We start from the raw sequence: 11,326 nt of genomic DNA, 5'->3' as shown, positions 1-11,326 counted from the left end.
CCCCGTGTCAATGTATACCTTTTACTGTACCTTTTTGCAATTAGGAGGGACATGCTGAGCCTATGCCCACTTCACCTGTTCAATGTAACTGTTACCCCATTCCCAGTAACAGAATGCGATCCAACCCAACACCCAGCTCTGACCTCATATGTGCTCTTTGTTGATGCTTACTCTTCCATATGTAGTGACTAAGCTGAGTGGTTCTGATCTGCTCCTGTTGCTATGGCCATACATGCTTCGATAAATGAATGAGAGATAGGAGAAATCAATCTAGGAATATTCAGTCTATAGTTGACAGCCCATTTGATCGATATGGCACACAAAGGGAAGTGGATCTCAATCTATAGTTTTACTTTATTTCAGATACTTATATAGCGCCATCAATTTGCACAGCGCTTTACATACATATTGAACATTCACATCAGTCCCTGCCCTCAAGGAGCATACAATCTAAGATTTTTTTTTTTTTTTAAGTCCGCAAACGTGCAACTATAACGAAAAAACCCGTAAGTGTTCACAAAAAAAGTGCAAGTGCAAAACACCACACGAAAAAGTGCACTTAGGGGTGTGCTGTGTCCTACCCCTAAAGGGGCTTGGACCACTTACCCTGATCCCCCGGGGCACGAAGCTCCTGACGGGGACAAGGTTCCCAATTGGTCCTCCTGGCCAAAAGGCCTGGTGGACCACCGTTCCCTATGCCCAGCCGAAGCCGGACATCCAGTACTAGGCAAGGGGACTCTCCCAAAGAAGAGTCCCCTAGGGATCAGGGAAGGAAGGAACCGTAGGGCCACACATCCTCCCCCTAGACTTCAGGGTAGGCCCGAGGACCCACACCCTCCATCCGTGAAAAACACACACATAAGAGCAAAAAAGTGACAAACGTGGGAGTGCATAATAAATAAAGATAAAGAAAAAATAAAAAAGTGGTTCCGTGCCGAATTGTGCACAGACCAGGCCCTGAGGCCTGTAGCAAAAATTGCCCTGGTCCTAGCCAAGAGGCCTGGTCCTTAGGGCGCTGTGCAAAAAGAGGTGAAAAACAGTGGCCATGTGTCATCTTCACACCATGGGGTCCCACACCCAAGTGTTACTAGTGACACCCCTGAGAGCGTCTTCCCCAGGGGGCACTGAGTTTGCGGACTTTTTGCGTCCCCAGCCCCTGGCCAGACCAAGGTAGATCCGTCCAAATCAGGAGGTACTGGGTATTTCCAGCTTTCCCAGAGGAATTACTCCCAAGGTCCCAGAGCGTATCGTGGCGCCCCCTGGTTTCTGTCCCTCCGGTCCAGCCTTCCGGACCCCCATCATACCAGTGAGGGTACTATACAACAACCATCCCCGCAAAGCTAGAATGGTCGGGAGCACCCCCACTGGACACTGATAAGAACAGATACTACACTTGATCTTAGCCAAAAGGCCGAGAAGCGATACATCTAAGATCCCTAACTTATTCATACATACAGTACATACGGCCAATTTAGACAGGAGCCAGTTAACTTGCCAGCATGTCTTTGGAGTGAGGCAGGCATAGGGAGAACATGCAAATTTCAGGCAGGTAGTGCCATGGTGGGATTCAAACCAATGACCCTAGTACTGCTAGACAGAAGTGCTAACTGTTTAGCCACTGTGCTGCCCATAAGATAGACTTGATTGTTACAATTGTAAATTATCAATTGCATCTGCTTCCATCACATAATCTGATTGAAATACAGTACAATTGTATTCATGAACAGTATTGTGCAACATAATCTGGAAGTAATTGTTTTTATATTGTACAAGTTCTCCACTTTCAGAAAATATATTTAGGGTACATAAACTTCAGGTCAAAAATGCACATTTTAACAAATATGTAGAAAAACAAATGCGATGGCAGTTTAAAGTGGAACTAAATTCTACAGCCAAGGAAGCCATCTCAGCCTGTTTGATCTGCAGTTCCTATGATGCTGCACATGTAATTTATGTCCAAGCCATTTGATAACAGTCTGGTTAGGAGTACAAGCAACTGCACCAGTTATCATTCATAGCATGCCTTGAATGTAATTGTTTTGGGAAACTGTTAAATTGGTGGGTTTAGTTCTGCCTTAAGGGCTTGTTTACACTTGTAGTTGTCATTGTTACCCCTCTGAAAAATAAATCTGCAGGGGATTGCTTTTCAGAGGGATTTGATAGGCAGCTCTGCACTGTAACCTCTTTGGCAGTGGTACTGCCTTCTGAACGTGACTTGTGGTATAATTTTTGGTGCACCATTACTGTGGTAGTGTCTACTAATATAAACTTGGGGTTAGGCAGTGGGGGGGGGGGGGGGTGTCTTATGGTATAGTGTTTCGTTTTTTTTTTTTATTTACTAAGAACGATGTAGTGAGAGGGTCTTCCTAAATAATTGATTTGATCTAATCAATAAACCCTTGTACTACATATTTGTTACAGCTAAAAAACAGCGTACATTCATATTATGTGTGTGGCTGCAGCTTGCAATGCTTCCTTTGTTATTCTGACGAGTCACGCAGCTAGATTAAGCATGTGCATATCAAGCATGCATGTTCCAGGTCAGTGACTCACTAAGTAGTGAAGCATTTAGTCCACCAAATCACACCTTTTCCTGATAAGACTTGCCTGATAAGTCACATTATGGTTGCATAGACTGTAGAACGAGGATTCAGCAGTTTTTGGGAGGGTGGCTTCTGACCGAGTTCTAACTCCACGTAAGACACCTCTGTACTCTGGAGGTAAAAAAACAAAAACATTAACATCTGCTTATGTAATGCCTATTGCTACCAGCAGAGGAAGCCACTGCACCTTCTCAAACCTACCATGTCTATGTTTACATCAGTTGTGCCTTGGTTTAAGTTCTCAGTAAGGGGAAAGTTGTCTGATCGTTGTCGCTCTGCAATAAAAATACAGTCTTCTATTAACCCACAAAGGAATTGTGCAATGTCACTTGCTAATACATTTTCATTGTGTAGAGAAGACAATGACTGGTCTTATGGAAGAATCTGAATATTTGAAGAGGATCTTCACTCAGATGTGCCAAAATAAAAAGTAATCAGCTACATAAATTGTTTACCAGTCTTTGGGTCCCTGATGCTGGCATCTTAACTGGGAGCAGCCACGCTTTGCGAATGGTCCTGCAGCCTTTTGGGACCTGTGACTGTGGGCAGTGAGGGGGGGGGGGTCGAAGAGCTTCCGCTCTCCCTAAGCAATCCAAGTGGAAGTAGGAGCGGGTACCTCTCAAAACAAATTCTCTCACCCCCCTCCCGAAAATAAAAATAATTGTATAAATGTGGCAGAGGGGGGAGGAGGAAACGCACAATTTCCCCTTTTGGGTGAAATTCTGCTTTTAAGCTTTTAGAACTGTGCAAGCTTACGTTTTTGAAATATTTAGATTTTTGATAAAAAATGAGATATTAACTGTGTGGAGTTAATAGGGAGTAGTACTGAACACCGTGCCACCCTTTTTTTTTTTTCTTTTCTGCAGAATTTGCAAGTAACAAAAACTGCCACAGATATGAGTTCTAAGGTTAGGCAGCCAGGAAAGGTGACACCTTTGACAAACCACAGTCCAGTTTAAGGCATATTTGATAGGAAGCAGACAAGATAGAAATAATGCAGGGCATCATAAATGTTCACTAGCGCAGGTGTTCAAAAGAATTCTGGTGAGGCTCTGTTGTAAATGGACAAGTCAAAAACAGGCTGGAGAGCAGCTCAAGGGATACACATCTGTAAGTCTGATATATTGACCATGTCTATGCCGGATGAGGGTGCGTATCCCTATGTACCATCTGGCCAATTGATATAAAATCTAAAATATAACCTTTATTCAGATATATATAAAATTTATGCTCCGCTGTAATTTAATGCCTAATGGAGTATAATGTACTGCACGCAACAATATGACTGGATACCATTGCAATTATTTACCTTACATCCAAATGGTTAATAACACCAGACCAAATAGAATACCATACCGTTTTAGAGGAAGTGACGGCATAAAAAGAGACACTGTAGTTTGATCATAAGCCTATCAGCTTGAATATGTAATCTCTATTAAGGTAATGGAGTTACCCCATGGACAAAACTAATTCGATAGTATAATCTGTCTTGCTACAGATATGTAATACGGGTACACTCATCCACAGGACTAAATGTCAGCCTCTCATGGACAAGCCCCATATATCACCATATCCAATCAAAATTACCTCACTGTCTTGAGGAATGCAAATGATGCACTGTAAAATGCAGTACATGCCTCTTCCAAAAAGGGGGGGGGGGAGTAAATACCATCTGCATTCAAAAAGTGTTCCCAAATCCCAAGTGCTCTTTCTTTGGGAGCATTTTTGAATGCACATGGTATTTACTCCTCTCCCCCTCTTTTTTGGAGAGGCCTGTACTGCGTTTTACAGTGCATCATGGGGTAACTCCATTACCTTAATAGAGATTACATATTCAAGCTGATAGGCTTATGATCAAACTACAGTGGCTCTTTTTATGCCGTCACTTCATCTATAACAGTATAGTATTAGATTTGGTCTGGCGTTAACCATTTTGGATGTAAGGTAAATAACTGCAATGGTATCCAGTCATATAGTTGTGTGCAGTACATTCCACTCCAATAGGCATTAATTACAGCTGAGCATACATTTTATATGTATATCTGAATAAAGGTTATATTTTAGATTCATCAATTGGCCAGATGGTGCGTAGGGCTATGCACCCTCGCCTGGAATAGATTTATTTGCCAATGATGATTTACAATTGGGGCTTAGTTCAATAGTTGATATATTGACCAAGCAGCCAAAGTTTCATATGTCTGTCAATGCCGACGATAATGTAGTTGTCTTCCAAAAAAGAGGTTAATGTACAAGTAGGGGCGGACTGACAACTCATGGGGCCCCCGGGCAATAGGGGATCATGAGGCCCCTGTGTCCTTGGCCAAACTCAAAAAAGTCTATGAAAAAGGTACCAGGGGCATCTCATGGGGCCCCCTACTGACCCCGGGCCCTTGGGCACTGCCCGAGTTTCCAAATGGTCAGTCCGCCCCTGTGTACAAGAAAACAGCAGTCTGTTAGACACCAAGCAACCCTATATTACAAGGCCCAGAAAACTAAGACACATCAAACCTCCTAAGAGAAATATACATCAGTTCTATCTCAGATGTGGTATCTAGCAGATTGTGATTTCATTCTACTAAATAGCACACTGGTTTTCTGCTTGTGAAACCTTGTCATATGGAAATATAGATGTATCCAGGATAGAGGGCAGTAGAGATGTATCCACTGGAACATTATAAAACAATCCAATTTTTTTTACAGCATACCCATCAGACCTTTTGATTAGGTGGGGGTTGGCTCTACAAGCTAAAAAGCTGCTGCATTAGCAGCTCTGATCTCTTGCCTTAGCATTGCAACCATCAAGGAATACAAAGGGGTTGATTTACTAAAGGCATATAGGCTGTGCACTCCAAGTGCGGTTGCTTTAGATCTGAGGGGAACATGCAAGGAAAATAGAAAAACAGCATTTTTACTTGCACATGATTGGATGAAAGAAATCTGCAGAGCTTTGCCTCATTTCAGAGCTTGCCCTCGCATCTAAAGCAACTGCACTTGCAGTGCACAGTATATTTAACTTTAATAAATCAACACCCAAGAGTTATTTATGAGGTCCCATTAACATCTACTCATTCTGGGAACACGCACAGAAATGCATGTTTCCACAAAGCGCAAAAAAAAAAGCTTGAAAAATATGCGTCACACTTGCAGTGTCATTAATTGTTAATGGAACCCCAAGCACAGCCATAAAAGTCGCTGTTTGTCACTCGGCAAAATTTACAGTAAAAAAACATAAGAAGTTCAATGTCAGAAAAGGTCCTGAATTTGTGTTCCGGGATGGCTGCAGTCCTGTCCATCATCCTGCACTGGCCAATCAAGACAGCCGAAGACCAGCACCCAGAAGAAGCTGTGGGGAGAAGATGCTGGCGTTGGCGAGGGACCTCACGAGTGTCGGACCATTGGAACTAAGGTAAGCACACAGGTGCTTACACTAAAAGAAAGAGGGGTTGTAAAAGACAATCTCACTAAAAATAAAAGTACTCCTGTTAACAGGTGTCCCGCTTTTTCTTATTTCAGAAAGTTTTAAGCTATGCATCATCAAAAATTCTTACCTCTGGGACAGTGATGTAATGTGGATGTTTTCCTAAACCAGAGAAAAGAAAGAAAATTGTTATTTCTGTTGTACCTTTAATAACCATTATGTATCTGATCTAAATGCAGGCTTTGCAGTCTGTGTGAGGCAGTGCTAGTTCTTGGTGGTGGTGGGTAAGTCTTCTGGAAGCTCCTGAGAGCAGGTCTCTTCAAGCATGAGAAGATTGTGGAGGGAGAGTGTGGTGGAAACTCCAGCTGGTTGGAGAACAGTGGTCATTTTATTGATGCATAACATAAAGCATAGCCAGTGCATTTTAGAACATTGAGGCAACCCCTTCTTCAGGGCTTCAGTAGTATTAGATCTGTTCATGTGCAAAAAGGGTGGGAGGGGGGGAATCCATATTTATCTGTGGTTCACATCTTAGTGAGTCATTGACTTGAAACAAGATTGCAAATAAGCAAAACAGACTTTAAAGTAATAATAAACCCTCAGTTTTATAAGCACTTTCAACGGCTGATTTAATCAATTTGCTGAGTGTGCAACTTGTCTATTTTAATTGACTCCTATGTTCCTGTTTAAGCTCGTACCATGACTGCTGCCTCAGGTTTCCTGTTTCAGGGTGGCTCCTTTCTCTTGCAGCATCCTATGGAGTCACCATTGCATGCAGGGACTAGAGCCGTGTCTCCTTACACTGTGTGCATCAATAGAAACACACAGCCCCATAGCCTAGGATGGCAAAGCACTCTGCTATTCCTCCTTTCCCTATCTCCCTTCTTCAAGCAGATGCATTGACTGCCTTCCTGTGAAGACTGGAAGTTCAGGGAAGCAGCAATGAGAAAACTGGAGCCAGCAACTTTGAACGTTATAAACTGCAAGTGCTTGGATAAGAATTCTAGCCAACTGTTAACTGGGAATGTTTATTTTTATTGTGCTCAATGTGTTAAACTAAAAAAATGCTGATGGTTTTATACTACTTTGAGGTTGTATGCCTGTGGGGGTCAGTGATTCCATAGCTAGCAAAGCAGTAATAGGCCACATCTTTAAATCATGGCAGCAGCTCCCTTGGGGCCCCAGCAGACACTAATTTGCATTTCTTTATTGTCCTGTCATAGCTGTGATTTCTAACAGTCCCATGTAATATTTCTCCAGTGAATGACTGTCTCCTGAAGCATGTCCCAGTACTATAGCATGTTCACAGTCTCATACAGTGTCTTGTATCATGTCTGTAGTCTTTGACTATTACTTTCACTACATCCACAGTCTCTGACCATCTCTGGTATCTTCTCCACAGTCTTTTACTATATCTTGTTATGTGTATGTATGTGCTACCTCTGAGACTGAATATCTACTGAATTTTATGTGCCCCCCTTTGGTGATGTCAAGGGCCGCACTTGAGGCCCCCCACTATTAAAAAAACAAAAGTGACCACTTCTGCTGCAGGGTTTCCATGAAGACAAATGGTAACTTGGCAAATGGTTATTTAATTTTAATTTCGTAATAACAAAATCAATGCATATTGGTTCCGATGACAAAGACACCTACCTGCAGATTCTCAGCAGGCAGCAGCTGGATGTAATGGCTGTCAGTATGAGGAGGATCATCATTAAGAGGACTGCAGTCACAATGGTAATGATCAGTCGTGAAAGAACTGTAGAAACTGGAACAGATGTTTCCTCTGTGCCTGGAAATGAATTGTATTTAATGTATGAGGCTAAAAGCTGTAAATAATGGTCACTTTGCAGGAGGGAAAGACATTCATTTTTTGTGTCCCCCTGCAGGGAAAGGGACAGACTCCTAGATTCTTTCTGTCTTTGTCACCCTGCAGGGGGAGGGACAGTCTCCTCACTCCGTTCTGTCTGTGTCACCCTGCAGGAGGAGGGACAGTCTCATAGCTCGCTTCTGTCTGTGTCACCCTGTAGGAGGAGGGACAGTCTCCTAGCTCGTTTCTGTCTGTGTCACCCTGCAGGAGGAGGGACAATCTCCTAGCTCGCTTCTGCCTGTGTTACCCAGCAGGAGGAGGGACAGTCTCATAGCTTCATTCTGTCTATGTCACCCTGCAGGAGGAGGGACAGTCTCCTAGCTCCGTTCTGTCTGTGTCACCCTGCAGGAGATGGGACAGTCTCCTAGCTCGTTTCTGTCTGTGTCACCCTGTAGAAGGAGGGACAGTCTCCTCACTCCGTTCTGTCTGTGTCACCCTGTAGGAGGAGGGACAGTCTCTTAGCTCGTTTCTGTCTGTGTCACCCTGTAGGAGGAGGGACAGTCTCCTCACTCCGTTCTGTGTCACCCTGTAGGAGGAGGGACAGTCTCCTCACTCCGTTCTGTGTCACCCTGTAGGAGGAGGGACAGTCTCCTCACTCCGTTCTGTCTGTGTCACCCTGTAGGAGGAGGGACAGTCTCTTAGCTCGTTTCTGTCTGTGTCACCCTGCAGGAGGAGGAACAGTCTCCTCACTCCGTTCTGTCTGTGTCACCCTGCAGGGGGAGGGTCAATCTCCTAGTTCATATCTGTCTGTGTCACCCTGCAGGAGGAGGGACAGTCTCATAGCTCGCTTCTGTCTGTCACCCTACAGGAGGAGGGACAGTCACATAGTTCACCACTGTCTGTGTCACCCTGCAGTGGGAGGGTCAATCTCCTAGCTCTATTCTGTCTGTGTCACCCTGCAGGAGGAGGGACAATCTCCTAGCTCCGTTCTGTCTCTGTCACCCTGCAGGGGGAGGGACAGCCACCTAGCTCGCTTCTATCTGTCACACCGCAGGAGCAGGGAACATCTCCTAGCTCGCTTCTGTCTGTCACCCCGCAGGAGGAGGGAACATCTCCTAGCTCGCTTCTGTCTGTGTCGCCCGGCAGGAGGAGGGACAGACTCTGTCATTTGCATCATTATGTCACATCACTTACTTGCATTGTTACCAGTGGCTGGTGTGGCAGATGTCTGTGGTCCTATGTAGTACACTGCACTAAGGCTGGGAAATTGTTCAACCCTGCATTCCCATGATCCATAGATATTCTTCTTGTTGGACAGATAGTACAGTGCTTTTGTGTCTTGCTTTTTGGTTATCTGTACAATATTTCCATTTAAAAAATATGTGAAGGTATATTCTTGAGGGGTATGGATCGTCCAATCAAGACAGAGCTGGCACTTCAGAGCACTGTGGTTGAAGCTTGAGATGCCTATGAACTGTGAGAGGGATAGAGAGGGGACTTCTGTGCAGCCTGTGGGAGAACAGTAGAGGTGACAGTAAATGCAATAATATATATCGTGTGACCGATTCCTATGGACAGAAATAAAATCTGAAAATGAAATTGCTTCTCTGCTGCCACTGCACATAACATACCAATGTTCCAAATGAAAATGGTATATGTCTATGCACACTGATCAAGGACACTTACAATGGTATGCTGCTAATTAAAATTTAGCATATTTATGTTGATTGTGTTCATTGAAAAAGTTAAGCTTTAGTCTTACTGAGGACATTTTTAAAAAAATGTCCAGAGGTGTCCACGTTTTTGCACAATGGCTGTAGAAATTCGATGATAGTTGGAGGTTTGGCTCCTGGCAATATCTTCATTGGTCTGTATACATGGGGGATAATGTCAGAAATCTTTGGGTAAGGGTAATGTTAACCAACAGTAGGCACCATTTATGAATACAGCCAGTCAGCTCAAAAATCCAGAACCACTGGGAACTTTACCCTCTGATAGTTAAGAATGCATTGCTATCAGGTAATCAGGAGGTATATGGCTAGCCTAACATGACACAAATAACATTGCTTCAAAGCAAAGACACCACATACTGTATCTCACCTTCTGTACAGCTGAGTAGAGCAAGCCCCAGCATCACCCAGATGTCCATATTCTCCTTGGTTTCTGAAGTTCTTTGTTATTGCTTCCTATTAAAATTCACTACCCTATCACCTGTTCTGTAGATGGCCTGTATGTTTGCCTTAGTTGTCCTTTTACAACTGCTCTATCACTTATCTACCCTCCACTGTCCTTGTGCCACTTGGTCCCTTTCTCTCATTAGTTCCTCCTTCACTTGCGTCTGTGGGACAAGATCCCCTTTGCTTTTCTTTGGATCTCTAGATTTCCCCCTTTACTAGTCTCAGGGTCACTAGATCCTCCTTTACTTCCCCCTGTGAGACAGGATAGACTTTACCTTTCCCTGGGTCACTATATCCTCCTTCATCTGTCTTTTTGCAACAAAATTCCCATCACTTCTCTCTGTGTTTCTAGATTCTACGTTCACCTGACTTTCAGATGCTAGATCCTTCCTTATTTGTGTCCAAGAAACAAGAGCCTCTTCACTCCTCCTTGGGTCACTAGATACCCCTTTCTGCCTTCTCGTGGAGCTGAATTCCCTTTGCCTGTCTTTCATCAACAGATCCCCTTCTCCCTTCACTAATTCACCCTCACTTGTACAATAACCCTTTACCTGTCTACTTTTTTCAGTTGATCATTATCAATGATCAACGGATCCCTCTTACCTCCCCCCACCATTCATGGAACCTGAATTCCCTATAACTCTTTATGCTTTAACAGATCCCTGCCATCTGTTTGGTACTAGATTCCCTATCCCTCTCTCTAAGTATCGTTAGCCTGTGTTTGCATCAGTAGATTTTTTTGTAATTTCTGCCATCCCCTCCTGCTGCCTCTGTGTCTATTATACCGTCACCCTTTTCTTCCAGTCAGTGGTTCCCCAGCACAAGGAAAAAGGCATCTTATCTTTGACAAACAGACTTTACTTGTCACTCTGTATTTCCGGACATGTTCTGGCTATAAATGGAATTATTTTTTAAGACACTGGGGAATAATTATTTAAAGGACAGCTTCACTTTAATATAAAAGCTCCACAATCCCCCTCCTGAGTATTCTAATCTTTTTTGAGCTAAAAAACCCCAGGCGCCTACTCACAGGCTCCTTACAGTCAGTGGCATACCTAGCCTATTTGACAACAGGGGTTAATAGGGTATGGGAATAATAAAGGCTTAATAGCAGTGTCATGTACAGGGCTGTATTTATACCAGTGTTTCTCAACCTTTTTTCAGTCAAGACACCCCTTTTAAATTCTGCACAACCTAGAGCGATGTTTCTCAACCTTTTTCTAGTCAGGGCGCCCTTGAAAATTACTTTTGTTCTTGAGGCACCCTTCTTAAGGCTCGTGTCACACTACTGCATGTTGGGAAATGCGTGCAAAATCGT

The 11,326-nt window shown here is 43.6% G+C and overlaps 1 protein-coding gene and 1 pseudogene across 1 annotated transcript; both read right to left on the bottom strand.

Annotated features, from left to right (window-relative positions):
- Window positions 1–334: 334 nt before the first annotated feature.
- On the bottom strand, window positions 335–10,824 carry LOC149447479 (uncharacterized). The gene is made up of 6 exons (XM_089652498.1): window positions 9,932–10,824; window positions 9,026–9,340; window positions 7,675–7,813; window positions 6,152–6,183; window positions 2,805–2,878; window positions 335–2,714 (listed from the first exon to the last, which is right to left on the bottom strand). Exons 1-6 carry the CDS (start codon window positions 9,978–9,980, stop codon window positions 2,616–2,618), a joined length of 708 nt encoding a protein of 235 aa, XP_089508624.1. The 5' UTR covers window positions 9,981–10,824; the 3' UTR covers window positions 335–2,615.
- On the bottom strand, window positions 1,308–1,423 carry LOC149447480 (U2 spliceosomal RNA; annotated as a pseudogene).
- Window positions 10,825–11,326: the final 502 nt, after the last annotated feature.

The sequence above is a fragment of the Staurois parvus genome, unplaced genomic scaffold (genome assembly GCF_062004578.1).
Source record: "Staurois parvus isolate SC_StPar_1 unplaced genomic scaffold, SC_StPar_1.0 ptg000684l, whole genome shotgun sequence".
Taxonomy (NCBI): domain Eukaryota; kingdom Metazoa; phylum Chordata; class Amphibia; order Anura; family Ranidae; genus Staurois; species Staurois parvus.
The sequence above is the reverse complement of the archived record's forward strand: the minus strand, read 5'-3'. Positions and strand labels throughout refer to the sequence as shown.

Coding starts and splice junctions, on each gene's coding strand:
- LOC149447479 (XM_089652498.1), bottom strand. CDS start 9,980: ATGGACATCTGGGTGATGCTGGGGCTTGCTCTACTCAGCTGTACAGAA. Junction 7,814..9,025: donor AGCCACTGGTAACAATGCAA/GTAAGTGATGTG, acceptor ATTCATTTCCAG/GCACAGAGGAAACATCTGTT. Junction 2,715..2,804: donor CTGATGTAAACATAGACATG/GTAGGTTTGAGA, acceptor TTTTACCTCCAG/AGTACAGAGGTGTCTTACGT.